The following is a 23524-nucleotide window of genomic DNA, read 5'->3' as shown; positions in this document are numbered from 1 at the left end:
CAGTATGTGTGTCAACGTCCAAGCCATTTTGGCACCTTATTGTCCATTCTATTTTAGCGTAGGGCAGTGTTTCTTAATGTTCCATTGACCACCTGAAATAGAATCACTAGGTGCTTGTTAAAAATTCAGATTCCTAGCCCCACCGCAGACTTTCTAAAGTAGCAATTATTCACCCTGAAGTTTGAGAACAATAGTTTAGGGCTTATCATTATTGTTCCCTCTTTGTTCCAGTGTCTCTGTTAAACAGCAATGCCTCCTGCACTTGAACTTCTAAGACAGGAAAGTCTCAGGTCAGGCCAGAGTTAAACCAAGGGAGGAAAGAAAAGTGCCTTAATAGGAAATGGAACCGTGAAGAGCCCCCTGTCCCGGTGGTTGGCCATGGTTCCAAATTCCTTAGGTAGCAAGGTCGGTGATCAACCTTTACAATAGAGGCTAGAGGAAACACTGGGATGTTACTTCCCACTGGCCTCCGGGATATTACATATACTCTAACCTGGCTTCTAGTTCTTGCCATGCCTATTCTTACCTTGGTGATGCTAGCAAACTCGTTCTTCCTCCCTCCTATTTTCTGAATCCTTCCAGTCCTTGGAAGTCCCATTTTCTCTAAGAAGATCTCTTTTACTTCTCCAATTTCCACTAATTATCTCTCCTCTGAATTCTTGTACCAATCTGGTCACCACCACACGGTTCAGCATTTATTAGGCTATCATTTTGTGTGTGTGTTGGTTTTAGCTCGCCAACTGAATTTTAATAATCTTAAAGGCAGAGAGCATTTCTTAGAGATTGGTACTCCCCTCTGTAGCTCTTAGAGTACAGATATTAATAAGTGCTTCACTGACTGAAATAAAGATTAGCTCTGTACCTGAGAGGCCACTCTGCTCCTGATGTCTGCTTATCCATCTTCATGTCACCTCTGGGAGGCAAAGACACCAGTAGGATATTTGGCTGCTTTATAGATGGACAGACTTCATCAAGAAAGTCAGTGCCTTGGCCAGAATTGTGGCTCCAGTTGTGAGATAAGGGGAAGACATAAAGGCCTTATCTGAACACTATGCTTCTTTGCTTTAGTCAGCCATTCAGGTCTCTCCAGAGTTAAGTGCCTGAGGGAACTTCACACCGTAGTGTCCGAAACTGTCCTCAAGGAAGCCACATTATAAGTCTGGTCCTAATGATGAAAGGTAGGATTACAAAATGAAGGACATAGTTCATAGTGCAGACTCACCACAATGTTTTCACATGGACACTTGGGTTTTCACATGGGTACTTAGGTTTTCACAAGGCATTTCAGTTCTCCCTCCCTCCTTGTTACTTAATCCCAAATACCTAGTCCCTATCCATATTTGGTGGTTACCTAATCTTAGCTGCTTCTTCCACAACACCTCCAAGATCTTTTTTTTTTTTTAAATCTTTCTAAGTTCTACATACCTCACAACTAAACAGCTAAAGAACGTTTAAAGGGCCCTTTTATCTAAGGGGAGGAAAATGGACAAGATGACTCATTTAGGTCTTGCCCAATGCTGGGATTTTGACATTTTATATTGATCAGCTTTACTTTTCTCATCTCTGACCTCACTCTCCTGCAAACCAATGAAAATGTTCCTGATGAGTTTACTTTCTACTCCTGTCCTCACCTTCTCTTCAGACTTCTCCAGTGTCTCCATTACTCTTTACATATCAGACTCAGCTTTTTCCTGCTATATGTTTAGGCCCCCACCTATCTACCCCAAATACCCTCACTCTCCACTGTATTATTCTGTATGCAACACAATAAATAATAAAATACAACATTAGTAACTTTTATCAAGGCTCTCCTTTCAAGGAAAAGTGAGCCATCACTCAACTTCCTCTCATCCTTTTCTTCAGTCTTAAAGTTTTCCTATATCATAACTTGGATCAGAAGATTTCACAATATTCCTGTCCTTTCTTACTCTCACCTCTAGTCAACACATCAGACCAGCAGGTAGAAAGCCAAGTCCCCAACACAAGCCTTGCTCATCAGTGGACCTGCTGTCTTGGCGATGGGCTGAATTTTCTTAATGAAAATGAAAAGGAAGAAAGAAGGATAAGGGAAACCAAAAATGAATGAAAATAAAATGTAGTTTAAATCAATGAATGGGGGGCACCTGGGGAGCTCAGTCGGTTGAGTGGCCGACTCTTGATTTCTGGTCAGGTCATGATCTCAGGGTCCTGGGATCGAGCCCTGCATCAGGCTCTACACTCAGTGGGGAGTCAGCATGGGATTCTCTCTCCCTTTCCCTCTGCCCCTCCCCGCTCTCTAAAATAAATAAATAAATAAATTTTTAAATCTTTTTTAAAAAATAAATCAATCAGTGAATGAGATGGCCATAATAAATTGAACAGCATAGTTTTGGGGGTCAATATAGGCAAGCAGAAATGAGATGAGCTGATTCTGAGAACTGGCAATCTAAGTCAAAACACCTCAAGAGCAGCAGGGACTTGTTCTATATTGTAAAGTGCTTGAGCTCTTTAATTAGATAGACCAGGCTTTAAATCTTGACTCTGTCAATAATTAGCTCTGTGACCTTGAGTAAATGACCCCTTTTCTGAGCCTCAGTTTCCTTGTCTATAAAACTGAGGTATAATAGCTACCTTGGAAGGTTGTGTTTTGGATGAAATGTTATAACCAAAATGTAAAGTCTCTAACACAGAGCTTGGAACATAACAAGCACACTGAAAATATCACTTCCTCTTTGCCTTCTGTGCCCCCTTCCATCTCCTACAAGTGCTCAGTACAAGAACAAAATATCCTATGGATGCTCACTTCATTCAGGAACGACTATGTTATTAAATTCACCACCCCATGGGGTGCCTGGGTGGCTCAGTCGTTAAGCGTCTGCCTTCGGCTCAGGTCATGATCCCAGGGTCCTGGGATCGAGCCCCACATCGGGCTCCCTGCTCCACGGGAAGCCTGCTTCTCCCTCTCCCACTCCCCCTGCTTGTGTTCCCTCTCTCGCTGTGTGTCTTTCAAAAAAAGAAAAAGATCTTAAAAAAAAAAAAAAATGCACCACCCCACTCACCTGAGCGATTATGTTATTAAATTCACCACCCCAGGGCGCCTGGGTGGCTCAGTTGGTTAAGCGACTGCCTTCGGCTCAGGTCGTGATCCTGGAGTCCCGGGATCGAGTCCCACATCGGGCTCCCTGCTCAGCGGGGGGTCTGCTTCTCCCTCTGACCCTCTTCCCTCTCGTGCTCTCTGTCTCTCATTCTCTCTCTCTCAAATAAATAAAAATCTTAAAAAAAAAAAAAAATTCACCACCCCACTCACCCAAGGCCAATATTCCCAGTGTAACAGAGCATGTGATCAGAGACCTAGAGATTATTTGAATCCTTTACCCTCATTTGGGTGGAGCAAGTAAACAGGAGAAGTGACTGTGGCCTGGGCTTCTGAAAACTAACCAATATTTCAGGGTTGGCACTCTGAGCCCTGTTCAGTCCCATGGTTGTACCGCACTGAAAAGGCTCTTTGGCCTCTTTCGCAAGGACATGGGACAACAGGAACTTTCATATATTGCAGATAGAAGCGTAAATGGGGATAACCTCTTAGAAAAGAGTTTGGCATTAATTAGTAAAGCTGAATATCCCCTGTCTACCCTATAACCCAGCTCCCATTGCTGAATTTATACTCTGGAGAAACTTTCATATGTGCCCAGGAACATTGTTCATTATGGCCCCAATCTGGAAAAAACCCCATGTGTCTCAGCAGTAGAATGGGTACATAGATTGTGAGGCATTCATACAATGGAGTATTGCAAAACAATGAGAATGAACAAACTGTTGCTACATGAAATACGGATTAATTTTACAAATATAATGTTGAGCAAAAATTCCAGACAAAAAGTATGTTCCTGTTATATAAAGTTCAAAAATAGGCAAAACTCATCTGTGGCAGTAGAAGTCTGGATAACGATTACTCCTGATGGTAGGTAGCAACTGGGAGAAGTCACAAAGAGAGGTATATCCATTTTGTGTTGTACATAATAAAAGAATGATTCCATTTACTTAAGTTCAAAAGCAGGCAAAAATAAAAAAGCCTATTTTTAGTGATATATATACCAGATAGTTCACTATTTTTAAAAAGCATGGGTAAATAATGGGAAAGAAGTGTGATCAGAAGATAAACAGCTTCTACGACACTGGCAATGTTCAATTTCATCATTAGGCTGATGGCTACATAGTGTTCCCATTATTATTACTGTTATTATTATTAAAACTATACTTATGTTCTATATACTCTTCTATATGTATGATACGTTCCATAATAAAAGAATTTAAAATAAACCAAACCAACCAACCCAAAATGCACCTTTATAAGAAAGAAGAGCAGAGCATGGCATTAAGATAATAATTTTAGAGCTGTGAGAGGCCTTCAAAATCATCTTGTCTGCCTGGGGTGCCTGGGTGGCTTAGTCGGTTAAGCGGCTGCCTTCGGCTCAGGTCATGATCCTGGGGTCCTGGGATCGAGCCCCACGTCTGGCTCCCTGCTCGGTGGAGAGCCTGCTTCTCCCTCTCCCTCTGCCTGCCACTCTGCCCACTTGTACTCTCTAAGTCTCTGTCAAATAAATAAATAAAACCTTTAAAAAAACAAACAAAATCATCTTGTCTAACCATCTCAAGAAACTGAAATAGAGGCCAGAGAAGTTAAGTGACTTACTCAAAGGGATTCAGTCAATTACAGAGCCTAATCTAGAACCTAGGTAAACCTCCTGGCTTCTTGTCAAGTGCTCCTCCCACAGACCCACCCTGATTGATCCATCCAGTCCTAGTTTCCAATTATCTTCCAGAGTCACATCTCTCATCTACACACATCAGAAAACTAACCTATGTTATAGCGCTTTTTTTTTCCCTCCTAAATTAGAAATCTTTGCTGTGGGGAAAGGAGATCAGGAGAGATAATCCTCTCCTCTACAAATACTCTAAACACTTCGAAAACCAGTCAAAATATCTAGTGGTACACAAAGAGACCCAGATATGTTGCCTTGTTAATGCAGCTCTCTTGCTTCTCTGTATCCCACAGTATAGCTACCCCCCAAGCAGGCTGACTTTTAGGCCTTTGAGACACAAAGGAAAAGGGAAGGGTCTGGAAATTGATTAAAGAAAACTCTTCCGCTTTGTCCAAGCACAAGGTTTCCTTTGGGAAGAGTGAGCTCTTCTGCCACCTTGTGACACAGAATGACAATAGCAAGCCCTAGATTCTTTCCTACCCCGGCTCCAAGGGGGCAGCACTGTTAAGTGGCATCTAGGAAGGAACTCATCTACAGAATATTTCAAACAGACAGACGGGGTGGGGGTGGGGTGGGGGAGTGTCTGATATCATAAGGGAGCAGAGAATCATGTAATCATGTGAAGGAAATAGTAAGCAAAAATCATGAAAGGAAAGGCAATGGAGCCCTTTATTCTGCCCTAACCACCTGCCCTGCTAAGAGAATCAGGCAATTGCCCCAGGGAAAAAGGAAATAAGACAGTGTTGCTCTGGGTCAGTAAAGATCTGAGGTACTTATGGTTCCCTCCACTCAGTGGCCTTGCTTCTCTGTTCCTTTCCACAGCAAAACACCTTGAAAAAGTGACGTACGCTTTTTCACCTCCAATTTCCTCTCAGCCCTCTCCTGCTTCTGCCGCTCTGCTAGAACTGCAGTCACAAAACTGTCAAACCCACCGGAACTGTCTTTATTCTACACAACCTCTCTGCACTTAACCACCTGATTCCTTCCTTGCAAGACTCTTCTTTACTGGCTTCTCTGCCATCCACTCTCCTGGTTTTCTTAGCTCAGCTGTCACCTTCTCGGAGAAGTCTGTCCTAACCACTGTAAATGTAACCTCTACTGGTAGTCCTTCACCTCATCACCTGTTTGCTGCTTCACAACTATCACAACCTCTAATTATCTTGTATTTGCATTCGTGTATTATCACTAGCCCTCTGCACTATTGTCTCTCCAACTGCATTTATTGTCTGCTTCCCTTCATTTCGTGTGAACACAGACTTAGTCTGGCTCACTGCTAAAACAGTGGCCGGCACACAGTAGGCCCACCATACTTGTTGAACGAAAGGGTGAAAGGCACTGTGGCTGAATGCTCAGCCCTTCTTCCACATTTCAGGCAGCACGTTGTCCTCTGGTGACATCTCTTTCCATTCTGTTTCCCCATCAAGACTTCCCCTGAATTCAATTTAGCCAGATTTCAACCTGAATTAAAAATGCCAGGAAACAGGGTAATATTTAAATTATGATCTGACTCAGATCTCATGAACTCCCTCATGGAAAATCCCTTGCCTCAAGCTCCCTTCACATCATTATCAGAGTGTCAGGCTCCAAGACCTTCTTATGCATAGCCAGACCTATGGTGGCTCCAATGAAGAAAATTTACAGTGAGTAGAAAGACTGCAGAGGCTCATGACTTCGGCAGAGGATCTGCGTAGATCTTCATTTCTGCTGTATGATCCGCCTAGCTATGCTATCACAAAGTCTACGGAGTATTACACTAGATGTAAACTCTTTGCTAAAAGTTAGAAAACTCTACAACAATGGTTATCTGTCTAGGAAAACCTTCCCAAACTGCAGATGGTAGCACTTACCTAGTGCAATAGTCATGGCAATGTGGTCTATTCATGGGTGTGAAAATGTGCAAAACTAGGTAGATACGTCTATGCTAACATGAGTTTATGTGTACAACTGTGAATGAATTCTAGAGATTATTTGGTTGGAATTCTCCAGTTATAGAGGAGAAAACGGAGATTCAGAGAAGTCAAGCAATTTTCTCAAGGTGATATTAATAACAGGGCTTATGCTAAAACTCAAGTTTACCAAGTTCTTAGTCCAGTGCTCTCTCCAGTGTAGTTCACTAACTAATTCAGTCCTAGTTTCCTGCTCTATTCTTTTTTTTTAAAAAAAGATTTTATTTATTTATTTGTCAGAGAGAGAGAGAGCACAAGTAGGGGGAGCAGCAGGTAGAGGGAGAAGCAGGCTCGCCAAGCAAAGAGCCCAATGCGGGACTCGATCCCAGGACCCTGGGATCATGACCTGAGCCGAAGGCAGACGCTTAACCGACTGAGCCACCCAGGCGCCCCCCCACTCTATTCTTCAATCGTTTTCCTTAAGAGAAATCTCCACATCTCTTTGTGTCAGTGTATAAATCTATGTGCCCGTGTAGTGAGCATGCATGTGAATGTCTACATGTCCATGTGCAAGTATTTGTAAAGCATATCACTGGGTGTTTATGTCCTTTCTTCTAGGGAAACCTCTAGGTAATTACAGTTCCTTATGTCGGCACCAGCTATGAAGTCGGAGGAAGACTTTTTGAGTCAATCACTAACAAGCACATTTGGTTCTCTCTCCAATCAGCTCTATTCCTGGGTCTTCAGGAAATGGGGCAAAAATAGGTTGGAACCAGACTCTCCTGGGGTCAAACTTGGTTCTAGGGCAGTAGTGCAAGCACCTCACAAGAAGACAAAGGGGCTGTGACAGATTAGCAGCATGTGCTTGGTTTTTAGCCTAATCATTATGTCCTATGATGTCAGCAAGAAAGGTAAGTACTTCTGTAGTCTAATATCCTAGAAAATCCAAAGAGAGACCTAGACTGTTTGGGGGTCTATTCCACCAGATTGAGATAAAGCCAGTTCTCAGTAGGTGACGCTTTACAGTTATCCCATGTATTCTCTTACTTCTAGGCAGGACTGTAACTTACTTCAACTCAGAGAGATAGCTGTTCCATGGTGAGAAGTCTTCCCGCCCCCTTTTTTAAAGATTTTATTTATTTATTTGAGAGAATGAGGAAGAGAGAGAGCACAAGCCGGGGGAGGAGCAGAGGGAGAGGGAGAAGCAGACTCCCCAGGAAGCGGGGCTCTGTCCCAGGATACTGGGATCAAGACCTGAACAGAAGGCAGACACTTAACAGACTGAGCCCCTCAGGTGCCCCCCATGGTGAGAAGTCTTCAGAGAATATGATGCATTCTTCTGCCTTATTCATGTAACGAACATTCAAAGTGCTGTCACCATTAGATGTCTTTCTTTACTGGAGGGTGCTGTCACAGTTTCAGTATTATCAACACCTACCACTCCCAAATTCATAACCCTCACAAGATGCTGTCTTCCTTTTTTAAGGTGGTACATCCAAACAGATGGGGATGCTCTTGGGTAGAGGGAGGTGAGGGTAAGGGGGGTAGGCTGGAATGGCACCGTTTGCTGCTATCTGGTAACTGTTTATTTAAAACATGCTTTTCCAAAGTGTCCAAACATTTCATCTCTAAAATTAGCTGATCAGAGTTACGGCCAAACAGCTCAAGGCACAGCAGTAACAAATTTAACAGATGAAGAAAACTCACAACATCCTGTGAGTTAAGTGCCAAAAAGCATTAGTGGTTCCATGGAAACCTGAAGAGATACCTTGTTCAGAGTTACATTTAATAAACTTTCAGAAGTTTTAATATAAGAAGGCAGCTAGAACAAGGAGGAGAAGAGATAACAAGCAGCATTTGAAGGAATGGGTTGGTTAGTCTTTTCATTAACTTATTAGCTAATTTCACTTAACTCTATTTCACCTTTTCTTCCCCCCTAAGTGTAATGGATTGGTGCTCAGTTTTCTTTGGACTAGATTAAATCATTATTTTAAAATCTTTTTTTGATAGTGCTTGATCTCCCCAATTGCCAGCTCTATGAGAAGACACTGCATTCTTTTGCAATCCCCGTCTCCAATACCTGGAATTCTGAACAGTACCCAATAAATTGTAAATCCTGACCTTTTTTCTCTTTTTGTTTCCAGAACTCAGAGATAGCAGCTGCCATGTGGGACAGCTGCCAGGGTTCTTCCCAAAGGATGTGAGAAGAATCAGGGATGTGCTCGTGCAAGGTAGGGAATGGGCCCTTCCTGAAAAATCCCCTTGCCATTCTGGAAAATCTTTACCTTTAAAAGATGCCCGTCTCCCCCAATTCCCAGCCCAGATCTCAAATATCCTATTTTAAAGATATGTGTCCCCTCAAGAGGCTTTCTGGAAACCAGTTTTTAAATTAACACTCATGACCTAAGGCATGGCTATGTAAATCAAACAACTGAGGGTGAAGAAAGAGAAGGAGGCAGCGCGCAACCCTCTCTGCATTGGAGGAAACGGTCTAGGAGCGTTTCTCTGGGCTGAATTTATCACAGTCACCTATCTTCCTGAGACCCATGGCAGGAAGGAGGAAAGGCAGGGCTTGTATACTTAGGACCATAAACACATGTTGAGGAAGAAGTGAACTAAAAAAAGAGAAGCAAGTACAGCAGTGGAGTTTTAACAGGGGTCACGAATGGAAGCTGTTTAGCTGGGTACCATTCAGATTAAGAACCAGCTTCATTTTTCTGCTGGCTTTTCTCCTTTCAGAAACCAAAAGGTCTACATTCATTCAAAATCAGACTGTGGCTACCCTGCAGTGCCTTGGCTCTGGGAGCAAAGTCAAAGTCAACCTTGTGTATTCAGAGAAAAGGTCAAAGGTCAAGCAAACGCTGAAGAACCTGAGAGTCCTTGCTGCTCCCTGCAGAAACAGCACTACTCCCCAAACTGTCACTTAACCCCCACATCCAAGTTTCAGACTGGATCCCTTCTAACAGGCAAAGGTGAGACTGGAAAATGGGATGGAGGTAGGCACTGACTTTTAGCTGACATCCTTGGAAGCCAGGTGGGCCTCAGTGGTAGCTAAACCCTCAAGGATACATATTATCCTCTCCTTGGGCAGATCTGTGTCTTCTCTGAACATCGGGGTTTTTTTAATCTCTATGGGCCCTTCTAACCCTGACATGCTGGGGTTTTCATTTCTGATGGGTCTTCTCTTGACAATGGTTATTGGAATTTTATTTATTTTGAATGCAGACAATAAAATATTTAAACAGCACGGATTTATAGTGAAAAGTCAGTCTCCCTCCTACTCCAATCTCTCAATCTTCCAGTTCTCTAGGGAACCACTATTACCAACTTAACTGAATCTCCTTCCTACTCTAAGCATAGACGGACGTATACATCTAAAAACCTAAATGGTAGCATACCATACACACTGTTCTGTACCTTGCTTTTTTTCCATTTAACAATGTATCTTATAGGTTGTTGCATATCAGTATGTATGACTTTGTCTCTTTCAACAATTGTACAGTATTCCTTTATATGCCTATACTATAATTTTTGTTTATTCCCTTAAGTAATGTCTAAGCCCAACATGGGGCTCAAGCTCATGACCCCAAGATCAAGCGTCGCATGCTCTACCGTCTGAGCCAGCCAGGCGCCCCTGTACTATAATTTATTCCACCAGATTCCTATCAATGGATATTTTGGTTTCTAATCTTTTGTAAACACAAACAATATTGCAAGCAATGACCTTATCCATTCTTCTCTGTGTACCTGCAATTTATCCACCTGGTAAATTCCAAGAAGCAGTTCTGCTGCATCAAAGGTTTGTTAGCTACTGCGACATTACCTTCCATCCCGGTGATTCCACTTTGCCCTTCCACCCCCACTGTGAAAATGCCTGTTCCCCCTAAGCTGCTGGGCAATGGTTCTTTTTTTTTTTTTTTTTTTTTTTTTTTAGATTTTGTTTATTTATTTGAGAGAGAGAGAATGAGAGACAGAGAGCATGAGAGGGAGGAGGGTCAGAGGGAGAAGCAGACTCCCTGCCGAGCAGGGAGCCCGATGCGGGACTCGATCCCGGGACTCCAGGATCATGACCTGAGCCAAAGGCAGTCGCTTAACCAACTGAGCCACCCAGGCGCCCCTGGGCAATGGTTCTTGACATCAGTTAAGTCTCTCTGTTCTGCCCTCCTTTCCTTCCCCCACCCATTCTTTCTGTCAAGCAGTTTATGATTTTGGCAGTTTCCCTTTACATACAGGCAATCCCCTAGATGCCACTGCTGCACTGCTGGAAAAATAAAATAAAACTTAACACTTGTAGAGAAAGTGGGGGTTCCCAAGTAGGATAATGGAAAAAAAAACTTTAAAAACTATGGTCTGTTTAGAGGACTAGAGATTGGGAAATAAGTGGAGAGATTCTTGGGAGGTGTAATTCTAGGTATAGTAAATTATATATCCTCACATGATATGAATGTTTTCACTCCCTTTATTGTACTTTCTAGAGTTTATATGGTAACGATTTGTGTGGGGAAAAAAAAAACCCTCTTATTAAAAACTGAAAAAAATTCTGACAGCATTTGGGGGTTTTCGGTTATTCAATATTAATGTAAAGTAATTCAACCAGATTGTTTTCCTAACATGTGACACCCCTCCTTGAAGCACCAATGGCAGGTGTCGATATTAGTGAACTTAAGTCATTCTAGAGTCTAGAGCACTCTGTGCAGGATGGATTTTTCTTGGATATAGTGCTATGCATTGTAGGATTTGGGCAATTAAGGACACTTGTTCTTAGAAATTTGGAACAAGGGAAACTGGGTGATTAAGGGGGTGGAAGGATGCCAGAGATCAACCTGACCCAATTCAAAAATTTGCCCTGGGCTTCTTTCTTCCTCCTTCCTTCATGGCATGGTGGTTGGTTCCTGAATTCAGAATGTAGGCTAATAGCCAGTACTACTTGAACTGTGCAAAGAGATTAAATGGATGTTTGTTGGCTAGTTTGTGGACTTAATCAACATTCATGATACATTTCTATGGAATAATGGTGAATTCCAAACAACCAACTTATATATGGACTTTTGAAATATCATTCCATTTATAAATTTGAAACTGCCAATTCTGAATTTAAATTTACATTGAATACCAGGATGTGAGAGACACCAAGTAGGGTAGAAATAAAAATTAAATAAAAGGTCAAATATACAAGGTCATAAAAGAGATGCCCTCTGAAATTACCACACTATAGTTGACATCAGTCTGCACAAAAGGATGTCCCAGAAACAATCAGAAGACAGTTTATGAAAATGTTCCCAGAGCAAAGTAGGAATTTGAAACTGGAAGGATGATAATATACTACAACAGTCATCAGAAGATGTGGGTCAACATGGAATGTAGAAAAACGTCAGATGGAGACTATTTGTTACTGTTTATGGAATTGGGCCAATGAAAAGATCCTTTACTATAAATATCCCCAAATTTCTTTCTGGTGGACAAAGATGACTCATTAGGTGTTTTTCACTTATGATATAGTTTATACCATCTAGTTCCTATTGCTCAGATTCTATATAAATCTAGACTTTCTAATTAGATTTCAAAAGAACCTATATGTTTAGAACAGGATCCCTAGAAGAGAAAAATCCTACCTGATCCATTTGATGGATAGATTCTATGTAAGTTTCTTTAAATGTCATTTTAGTATATAGATTAGGCTCCTTGGAATTTGATTAATGTGAACCATTTTTTTTTAAAAGATTTTATTTATTTATTTGAGAGAGAGAGAGAGAGAGCGAGAGAGGGAACACAAGCAGGGGGAGTGGGAGAGGGAGAAGCAGGCGCTCCGCGGAGCAGGGAGCCTGATGCGGGGCTTGATCCCAGGACCCTGGGATCATGACCTGAGCCGAAAGCAGATGCCCAACGACTGAGCCACCCAGGCGCCCCAAGTGTGAACCAATTTCTAAGGACTGTTTACCCCATGTGAAACTAGGGTGTAGGAGAGATAACATCAAACAAGTGTTCATTCTGATATTAATTATCATCTCTGACAAGTTACTTAATTTCTCCAGTGCTCAGTTTCTACAGCTACAAATGAGAGATTTGACTAGATGATATCATTTCTAGATATACAAAGGGAGGTTTAAATCTGAAGCACAGACTCAACAGCAATAGGTAAGGCCTCTCAAATAAGCCCTTTCGACCTTCTAGTATTATTACAGAATAATCTCCAAGAGATTTCCATTTAAATATACTGTATCTAATGTTCCCTATTTAAAATAAATTATTTTGTAATAAAGCAAAGCATCATCTGCTAAGTTATCCATTTCATAGATTTGGAGTTTGTACATCTCCTGAGAGGGGGGCATTCTTGCTCAAATATCCTTAGCCAACGAAAAACTAATATTGCAATTCCATCATCACCGGGAATGGAGTGGTTGTATTTACAGATGTGCTCCACCTTAATGCTCAGTTACCTAGCAGATGAGACCTAAAAGAGCTGCCAACATAGATGGACACTAATTTCAAAGCTTAAGCAGAACTGAAAATACACTGACAGATGAAGCCTATTAAGGAGACTTTGAAACAGTGGCTCCCAGGAGGTGGGAAGACATGCCACATTGAAATACCATTATCCCTGTGGCTAGAGGGCAGTTCTTCTACTAGAGGATCACTAGGTTTTTCCCTTCTCTTTCAATCACAATATCACTCGGTGTGCAAAGTGTTTTCACACCTGTTTCCTCATTTTTATTTGTTTCTGATCTTCCCATTAACCCCGTGAAATAGGTAGGCCAAGAATTACTTTATTATAACCATCTTACAGATAAGGAAACCAAAACACAAAGAACTTATGTGACTCGTCCAAAGTGAGATTTATCTTCCTTCTCATCTGTCTCAGAAACACATACATTATTACTTCAGAGAACTGACTGGCACCATGCTGGAAATATTTAATATAATTTCCTTATTTTTCCTTCTCAACCTGTTGGCTCTCCATCTCTGCCGATCTTTGCCAACACTGTCTTCCTGATTAAACTGAAGGCAGGGACTATTCCTTCCTCTGTAATTTTACATGCAGTGCCTGGTACTGTGGCCGTTGGCCTCTGAAGGCAAGAACTATCATTTCACATGGACTTAATCAAGACTTCGGAAAGTAATTTAGAAAAGTCAAGTAGGACTTACAGACCTTAATTTAATAAGCAATGATTAGAGACCATTAGAAACAAAATAGGAACCTGTGTGAATTAGATTAGGTCAATTCTGGAGCCAAGTGAAGTTAGTTAGTTAGTTAGTTAGACCACAGCCAGAATCCAGCTATGTCTCAACACTTCAGCGGCTGGTTTGAGTCACCAGCATCTTTCATTTGGGTTTCTGCAATAGCCTCCTAACAGGTTTCTCTGCTTTGACGCTTGCCCCCTACAGTCTATTTCTAACACAGCAGTTCAGTGATCCTTTCGAAACAAAGCCATCCACCACTCTTCTGCTCAAAACCTTGCAATGGATCCCCATTTCAATCATAATAAAAACCAAAGTCCTTAAGGTAGCTTACGGGGCTCTTGATATAGGCCCCTTACCTTTAGAACTTTCCTCATCTCCAACTGCCCTGTGCTCACTCCATTCCAGTCTCACTGGCCTCCTTGCTTCTCCTCTAAAACTGTAACACATCCGACACACTCACACCACCCCAGGACCTTTACCCTAGCTGCCCCTTCTGCCTAGATCACTGCTTTCCCAGGTGTGTGCTTAGCTAATCCCCTACTTCTGTCAAGCCTTGGCTCACTTCTTTTCTCAAGGAAACCAGCTTGTATTGCAGGTTGCCCAGCCACTGCCCACCTACACCGCCAGACTTCGCCCTAACCTTGCTCTGCTTTTAGTTTTTTTTTTTAGCACTTACCTCCTTCTAAAATAACATAAAGTTGGGGCTCCTGGGTGGCCCAGTCTAAGGTTAAGCACCTGCCTTCAGCTTAAGTCATGATCCCAGGATCCTGAGATGGAGTCCTGCGTCGGGTTCCCTGCTCAGAGGGGAGTCAGCTTCTCCCTCTCCCTCTGCCTGCTGCTCCCCCTGCTTGTGCTCTCTCTCAAATAAACAAATAAAATCTCAGTCCCTGGTACAGAATGGATATTCATTTAAAAATATTTGCTTTGGGGCGCCTGGGTGGCTCAGTCGTTAAGCGCCTGCCTTTGGCTCAGGTCATGATCCCAGGGTCCTGGGATCGAGCCCCGCATCGGGCTCCCTGCTCCATGGGAAGCCTGCTTCTCCCTCTCCCACTCCCCCTGCTTGTGTTCCCTCTCTTGCTGTGTTTCTCTCTGTCAAATGAATAAATAAAAAATCTTAAAAAAAAAATCTTAAAAAAAAATTTACTTTCTGGGTTGCCTGATGGCTCAGTCAGTTAAATGTCTGACTCTTGATCTCAGCTCAGGTCTTGGTATCAGGGTCATGAGTTCAAGCCCCATGTTGGCGGCCATGTTGGGTGGAGCCTACTTAAAAAATTTTCTTTCTGAAAGAATGAAATTGAGGAGTGCATGAAGCTGGGTGGTCTCTCCTTCTTCCAGCTCCCTCTGCTTTCCCCAAACCTCTCTCAAAGAAGTTGACTTAAGACTATTTAGACAGGGGCGCCTGGGTGGCTCAGTCATTGGGCGTCTGCCTTTGGCTCAGGTCATGATCCCAGGGTCCTGGGATTGAGCCCTGCGTCGGGCTCCTTGCTCAGTGGGGAGCCTGCTTCTCTCTCTCCCTCTGCCTGCCGCTCTGCCTATCTGTGCTCTCTCTCTCTACGTCTCTGTCAAATAAATAAATAAATAAAATCTTTTTAAAAAAACCCAGCTTCTCTAAAGAAGGTCCCAGAAATGTATGTAGTTTGACACTATTAATAATCATTTGCCTCCACACAAGTGAGCTTGTGGCCATTTTGGGGACAGAATGAATTGTACTTGTATGGTAGGGGATTCCAGCCATTGCATGTATAGATGAACAACGTCTAAAACACCAAGCATCATTACAATGAGGACAACAACCAAGTGCATGCTTTCATCTGCACTGTTTTTAGGAAATGGCTCTTCCTAAATTGGCCAGGACTCAAATTCTGTAATATTCCAGTTTAGTTTACATCCCAGTTCCCTTGGGAGAAATGTAAATATAAGATTCGTAATAACAAGGGGCGCCTGGGTGGCTCAGTCGTTAAGCGCCTGCCTTCGGCTCAGGTCATGATCCCAGAGTCCTGGGATCGAGCCCCGCATCAGGCTCCCTGCTCCACGGGGAGTCTGCTTCTCCCTCTCCCACTCCCCCTGCTTGTGTTCCCTCTCTCGCTGTGTTTCTCTCTGTCAAATAAGTAAATAAAATCTTTAAAAAAAAAAAAAAAAGATTAGTAATAACAAGATGGGTATGAGTGATTTGTCCCCAAGTTTGCCTTTGACCCAAAAGTGATGCCAATTCACCCTTGTTCCTCCTACTCCCCACTATAGTCAAGAGAAGAATAGGGAAGGTGATTTTCTGATCCCACACAGTGTGTCTGTCTGAGCACAAGGGGAGAGACCCTGAGAGGGTGCTGGTGAAAGATGAATTCAGAACTCCTTGCGCACCCACCTCCTTCCTCCCCTGAAAACAATGCAAGAATCATTCCTACTTGATCATGGCCAATCCCAAATCCCAGGGAAGGTGACTCATTGGCAGGAGGCTGCAAAGGAGGTTAGAGCGAGGCCCACCCCACTCCTGACTCTGAGTCTGAAATGGAAATTCAGCCTATTATCTCTGCATCGGGCTGGGCCCCTATTAGTCTGGGGGAACTAGAAGAACTTCAAATCAGAGGATCAATCTCTTCCCTCTCTCAAGTTCTCTCTTCTCCCTCTTCTACTCCTCTCTCTCCTTTTAGACACAGATGAGAACCTAAAGAAGAGGCAGAAATGGAGCATTGTGGTCAAATTTCTGATTGCTGTCACCCTGTTGCTCAGTGGAGTCGCCATGATAGTGTTTGTCCTTTTTGAAGTCCCATGCCCTGTAAGTTTGTTGATGTATTGGGTCCCTGGACTGGATCTATAAAGACTTTCTTCTGGGGGCACCTGGGTGGCTCAGATCAAGATCAGTCTTGATCTCAGCTCCGGTCTTGATCTCAGGGTTGTGAGTTCAAGTCCTGTATTGGGCTCCATGTCCAGCATGGAGCCTACTTAAAAAAAAAAAAAACATGTTTATAAAGACTTTCTTTTTCTGTTCCAGAGGCAGGCTCACATAATGAAAAAAGCATGGACTTTGGGGTTTGGATAGAACTGCCACTCACACTCAAGCAGAATGGCTTTGAGAAAGTTGTTTGACTTCCCCAACATGAGCTGGCTCATCTGTAAAATGGGACTAATGATATTTGCCTCTCATGGTGTTTTTGAAGGTTAAGATCCTGTGTGAAAGGCACCTGGCACATTGGTGGCGCTTGTCAAATGCAAGTTCCTGCCCTCTGCTGGACTTGGACATTCTTTTCGGACGACATATCCAACGAGACTGTTTTCTTTAAAAAAGATGATTTTTTTAAAATGGCCTGGCCAAATGCATACCGGCCACCTAAAATTACCACCAGTTACTTTTTCTCTTCGGAGTCAGTGCTGGGGAGCAGAGAGCTATGCTGATGCCAGTGGTTGGGCAGAAGGCAAAGGAAGAAGGCCAGCAACCTGGGGCAGCTGAATCCCAGCTTGAGTCTCAGCCCAAGAAGGAAAGTGGTCTCTGTATGGTCTATGTCATTTGCTTGGAAAAAATGAGGTTAATATATAAGTGCTGGGAGATAGGGAGCTGCTTCACTTACGAAGCAAATGTTGGCGTTTCTTTTATGTGTCAGGAAATAGGGAGGTACTTGTACTACTATTTTATTTTCCTAACATTAGCCCAGCCATAACATAATAGGGTATTTATTGAAAATACATTATTTCTGAGCCCCAGATATAATCATTCAAAATGTCTAGAGTGAGGCCAGGAATCTTATTTTTTAAGATTTTTAACGACCCCCTAAGCAGAGGTGGATTTATTGTGAAATTAATGAAGCTTAAACTTCAGGACCCATGGGACTTGTATAAAGCTTGTATCTAATTTTGTATTCTTAAAATTCGTATTTTTTTCCTTAAAAAAAGGTACCCCAAATTGTAAGAGTTCAGAACCCACAGCATATGTATCCACCCCTGCCCTCAGGTAACTCTTATATACAACAAAGTTTAGGAACCACCACCCTGAAAAGTTTGAATACTTGGCAAAGTAGCTTCTTTCCTCTTGGCCTTTGGTCTTCCTGACAGCATCATAAGCTCATATTGCCCTTTGGTGTCTAAAACAAACACACCACCACTGTTTCAGCATGGCTGCTTTAAATCCAGTTTCCCTGGGGCGCCTGGGTGGCTCAGTCGTTAAGCGTCTGCCTTTGGCTCAGGTCATGATCCCAGGGTCCTGGGATCGAGCCCCGCATGGGGCTCCCTGTTCAGTGGGAAGCCTGCTTCTCCCTCTCCCACTCCCCCTGTGTGTGTTCCCTCTCTCGCTGTCTCTCTCTCTGTCAAATAAATAAATAAAATCTTAAAAAAAAAAAAAAATTTAAATCCAGTTTCCCTGTCAGAAGCGGACTCAGCCTTTCAATACCAGAAACTGATGTGTGCCTTCTCTACAACATCCACAACACTCACTAAGATGAGGTCTCCAATAATTTTAAAATTAAAGAAGGGGGAGCGCTTGGTTGGTGCAGTTGGTTAAGCGACTGACTCTTGGTTTTGACTCAGCTCATGATCTCAGGGTTGTGAGATCAAGCCCTGTGTTGGGCTCCTCACTCAGCACAGTCAGCCTGAGATTCTTTCCCTTTCTCCCTCTCCCTCCCCCTCTGCTCCTCCCCCCCATTTGCACTCTTTCTCTAAAATAAATAAATAAATAAATAAATAAATAAAATCTTTTTAAAAATTAAAGAAGGAATCCACTTTTTCAGAATTAGAGCATTGAGAATGGGTCTCAAAGATTATCTAGTCTAGGATGGTACACATGTGTCTACTCTTTAATTCTGTGTCGACTGCACATATCAATAATCAAGCACAGTGCCCTAGAAGCTGAATACGTTCTGGAGCTCTAACACACAAAATAGTGATTATGGTCAACAGTAGTGTATTATATACTTCAAAATTGCTAAGAGACTAGATCCTAAATGTCCTCACCACAAAAAGAACTGGTAATTATTATGACATGACAGAGGTGTTAGGGTGGTAATCATATTGCAATCTATAAATGTATGCAGTTGGGCGCCTGGGTGGCTCAGTCGGTTAAGCGTCTGCCTTCAGCTCAGGTCATCTCGGGGTCCTAGGATCAAGTTCCGCGTCGGTCTCCCTGCTCAGCGGGGAGTCTGTTCTTCCTCTGCCTCCCCCCTTCCCTGCTCATGCTAGTTCTCTCTCTCTCAAATAAATAAATAAAATCTTGAAAAAAATGTATGTAGTCAAGACGCTATACACAAACTTACACAATGTTCTATGTAAATTATATCTCAATCTTTGAAACTGAAGCACAACACTCTTTCTATCCAGCTATGGCATTAGAGTATTTCTTATCACAGAGTATTTATCACAGTTTCTTATGCCAACTTATTTGTCATCTCTGGTCTAGGTTACTATTTTCTTTTTTTTTAAAAGATTTTATTTATTGGGCGCCTGGGTGGCTCAGTTGGTTAAGCGACTGCCTTCGGCTCAGGTCATGATCCTGGAGTCCCGGGATCGAGTCCCACATCGGGCTCCCTGCTCAGCAGGGGGTCTGCTTCTCCCTCTGCCCTCTTCCCTCTCGTGCTCTCTGTCTCTCATTCTCTCTCTCTCAAATAAATAAATAAAATCTTTTAAAAAAAAAGAAAAAAAAAGATTTTATTTATTTATTTAAGACAGAGAATGAGAGAGAGCACATGAGAGGGGTTAGGGTCAGAGGGAGAAGCAGACTCCCTGCCGAGCAGGGAGCCCGATGCGGGACTCAACCCCGGGACTCCAGGATCATGACCTGAGCCGAAGGCAGTCGCTTAACCAACTGAGCCACCCAGGCGCCCAAGGTTACTATTTTCTATAATCCGGTTTCTGCTAATATTGGATGATGAGCTCATGTAAATTAGTATGATTTAATCATAGGATGTATGTTTAGTTCTTCACTCCAATCTGCATTATCATTTCTACTGAACACTGGAAGAGATAGGCCTGAACGTGAATAAAGAGTCTAGTCCAGAGTTAGAGGTAAGCATGTAGTAGCAACACTGATTGAATTCCTCCCATCAACAAAATAAGCTACTAAATGATAAAGGAATTAATAAAAAGAATAATAAGCAATTTTATCTCATTTGAGCCTCACAAAAACTATGGGAGGTAGCTAGAGCAGGTATCTACATTTTATTGATACTTAAACTGAGGCTCAGAGAGGTTGTGTGACATACAGCTGGTAGAAACAGAACTGAAATCCAGGTCTTTCATTCCTATACTGAAATTTTACTGAAAACCTTCTATGCACCAAGTTCCCTAACTTTAAGAGGGTCACAGTCTATGTTCATAATAGTTAAGCCTTTAGGGGCACCTGGGTGGCTCAGTCGATTGAGCGTCTGCCTTCAGCTCAGAGCATGATCCCGGAGTCCCAGGATCGAGCCCCACATTGGGCTTCCTGCTCAGCAGAGAGCCTGCTTCTCCTTCTGCCCCTCATCCCACTTGTGGTCTCTCTCTCTCTCACTCTCTCTCTCAAATAAATAAATAAAATCTATAAAAAAAATAGTTAAGCCTTTAGAAAGAACACAGAAAATCGGATGGGATATGGAATGAGATATACCAAGAGTGGAATGGGATTAGTATAAAATATTTGGTCCACAGAGACTCAGATCTCTGTCCCTTTTCAAACATAGTGAGATTGTGTGGGTCTGATTCAAGAAATGAAGTAGAATCCCTGTGCAACTGGGATCCAAAGTAGCCTTTTCCATTCAAGGCAAACGGGTCAAGCAAGGGGTGGATGGGCTCTTTGCTAGTGGGTTATAGGGTCCAACCAATTGTAGGTTCTCATGCATAAATAAATGCACCTTGCTGATACTTTCTGTGTAAATACAATAACTTTTCCTAGAATTGCTGGGTAACAAAGAGGCAAAATGATGTGTACTTGGAATTAAATTGGGTTTTGTACTAAGCCATCTCTGTGTTGGTACATGAAGGAATACCGATTTGCATCCTCTTTACCGCTCATTTCCTTTCAATCTCTAGGTTGGACAAGATGCTCCCAACTCATCAAGCCCAAAGAAAGCTGCAGGGATCACTATCATCCACGAGACATACTTCTGAAAAGCTCTTCTCTGCTTCACACATGGAATGAAGGATACCACACGGTCTTCTCCCTGTCATTAACCAATATTGGCAGGTTCTTGCGAATTCACTCATATCTTCAGCAGGGACATGACAATCAAACAGTAATGCCAGGCCAATGAAGGGGGAGCCTGGGCTTAGCAGTCAGACTTACCCTCATGCCGCTGCTACTATCTTAGCCCACACCTCTGAGATTCACTTCATCCCTCACGGAAAACGGGTATCTTTTCATCTCATCAAATGAGAACAAAAAGTCTTCCCTCTGAGCACTATGAATGGACCTATTGCTGTCTTTGACAAAAGGTTTAAACATAGCCTCCAAGTGGCAAAACAGCCACCAGTGTGGCACAGTTCACCAACTCCTCTGTCATCCTCACAGCTGAATTCATGCTCACTGGCTCTCAGCTGGCTTAGGGTGGGGGTTCCTGTCTTCCCAGGCTGATGTTCATAGGGTTTTATGACTTAGCCTCTGCCCTACATGGAGCTATCCACACACTGGTGAGGGAAACATGACCCTAAGCATTCCAGAAGTCCTTCTTCTAAGTCATCCCCAAAGGGTTTAGGGACTGCATAAAATAGGACACACATAAGGTCTCCTGATGATCCACAACTCTTCAAGCAGGCCTGACATTACACCCTAAACCACAATGCTGAGCTGAATACATTTTGAACAAGGATTCCAGAGCAAAATGATTCTGATGATCTTCCTTACAAAGGCACAGCTCTGAGTCAAGTCTGACCTGCTCAAGTAAGAGTCTGGCAAGGAAGCAGAAACAGTGGATGTTGAAGGGAACAGGTTAAGAAAAGGGAATGGCAGCAGAGATAAGACTGTCATCCTGCTTCTAGTATGAGAGTGTTGAAACCATTCCATTTCATTTTGGCCAGATTTAACTGTCACTAAGTAATTCTGTTTTCTTAGTTCTCGGGTAAAAACCACATACGGATTGTATCCTTCTCTCTTTCACTTCAGGTACTGTCCAAAAAAGTTATTCTCTAAACTATACCAACAGGGGAAAATATCTCACTCCAAGCTCCAATTTATTATTCAAGCTAAGCCTGGAAGAGAGAACAGATACAAAGCATGGAAGATGATAGTTCTGAAAATACAGGAGGTGGAGAGGACAGAGCACTGGGGCTGCCATTTGGATAAATGAGCATATCATTTGCACCCCACACTGATTCACGACATCGCCTCCAGTTTATCCTGGGGCTCAGTCTAAACATTAGATATGGGGAAAAAAAGAAAAAAGCTTGCTCCTTCCCAAGACCACTAGGGAGGATGATTAAAAACATTCTATACTTGGGCGCCTGGGTGGCTCAGTTGGTTAAGCGACTGCCTTCGGCTCAGGTCATGATCCTGGAGTCCCGGGATTGAGTCCCGCATCGGGCTCCCTGCTCGGCAGGGAGTCTGCTTCTCCCTCTGACCCTCCTCCCTTTCATGCTCTCTGTCTCTCATTCTCTCTGTCTCAAATAAATTTAAAAAAAAATCTTTAAAAAAAAACCAAAACATTCTATACTTAGAAACTCTTGGTCTAGGACTGATGCCTACATTCATCCCCACCCTTCCCAGCCTCACCCACCACAGCATGCCCTTTAATCCAGAAACATGAGGTTCCCTAGGAGACGAAAACTGTGGCAAAGTTTACATTTCTTACATCTTCTGCAAGAATATGATCTGGGTAACATTTGTACTGACTTTATAGAAATTCACTGACGGAATCAAAATTGTGTACTTTGCTTTGAGGACAACGTGTTTCCTCTGACACAGCAAGGGTCCTCTGAGGCTTTTCTGACTCCCTAATTAGTTAACAGTTTGGAATCCCATAGAACCGGTAGGGATCTTTGGAGACACGGGACAGACAACAGAATTCCCTTCTGTTGGGGGGGAGAACTCTTGTGTGGAGTTTGGGATGTGAACTTTTAGTCCCTTCACAGCAAGGCACAATTCTCCCTGTCATCACCACTCTAGACTCAGCTATAGACTCCTGCTGAGCAGGGAGCCCGATGCGGGGGCTCAATGTGGGGCTCCATCCCAGGACCCCGGGATCATGACCTGAGCTGAAGGCAGACGCTTAATGACTGAGCCGCCCAGGTGCCCCTCGATAAAAAAGTTTCTAAGGAGTGCCAATTATTCCGCTGGGAAGTGACAAGCCAGGAAGATTTTTATGGCAAATTCATTCTCATTAAGTTACCACACTTTGTTTTTTGATTATTAAAGGACACTTTCATTATAACAATTTTTAGGAAATGCTGGAAAGTGTAAAGAATAAATGAAAAAACAAGAAAGAAATGATACCTAATCCCCCCTCCCAAAGATAACCACTGTTAATACTTGGATGTATCTCTCTACAGACATTATAAATAAAGACACATGTTTCACAAATCACATCATATTCTCCATATTATTTTAAACCTGTCCTTCTTTTTTGGTTAATACATTACTGCTGTGTTTCCAGTTGGCACAAGTAATTTTTTTATTTTTGTAAGATTTTTTTTTTTTTAATTTTTAAGTAATCTCTATGCCCAACATGGAGCTCAAACTCACAACCCCAAGATGAAGAATCGCATACTCTACTGACTGAGCCAGCCAGGCACCCCTAAATTTTTCTTTCCTTATTTTTTAAGTAATCT

General features: G+C 42.7%; 1 protein-coding gene across 1 annotated transcript; it reads left to right on the top strand.

The window, feature by feature from the left end:
* The first annotated feature begins 7487 nt into the window (after nucleotides 1–7487).
* C15H17orf78 (chromosome 15 C17orf78 homolog) lies at nucleotides 7488–20872 on the top strand. The gene is given in 8 exon segments (XM_044921823.1): nucleotides 7488–7539; nucleotides 8773–8859; nucleotides 9368–9532; nucleotides 9535–9600; nucleotides 16456–16580; nucleotides 17168–17225; nucleotides 17228–17298; nucleotides 20795–20872. Coding segments are annotated over 8 exon segments (702 nt in total).
* Nucleotides 20873–23524: the final 2652 nt, after the last annotated feature.

This window comes from Neomonachus schauinslandi, chromosome 15, assembly GCF_002201575.2.
Source record: "Neomonachus schauinslandi chromosome 15, ASM220157v2, whole genome shotgun sequence".
Lineage (NCBI taxonomy): Eukaryota > Metazoa > Chordata > Mammalia > Carnivora > Phocidae > Neomonachus > Neomonachus schauinslandi.
This window is presented reverse-complemented; position numbering and strand designations above follow the sequence as displayed.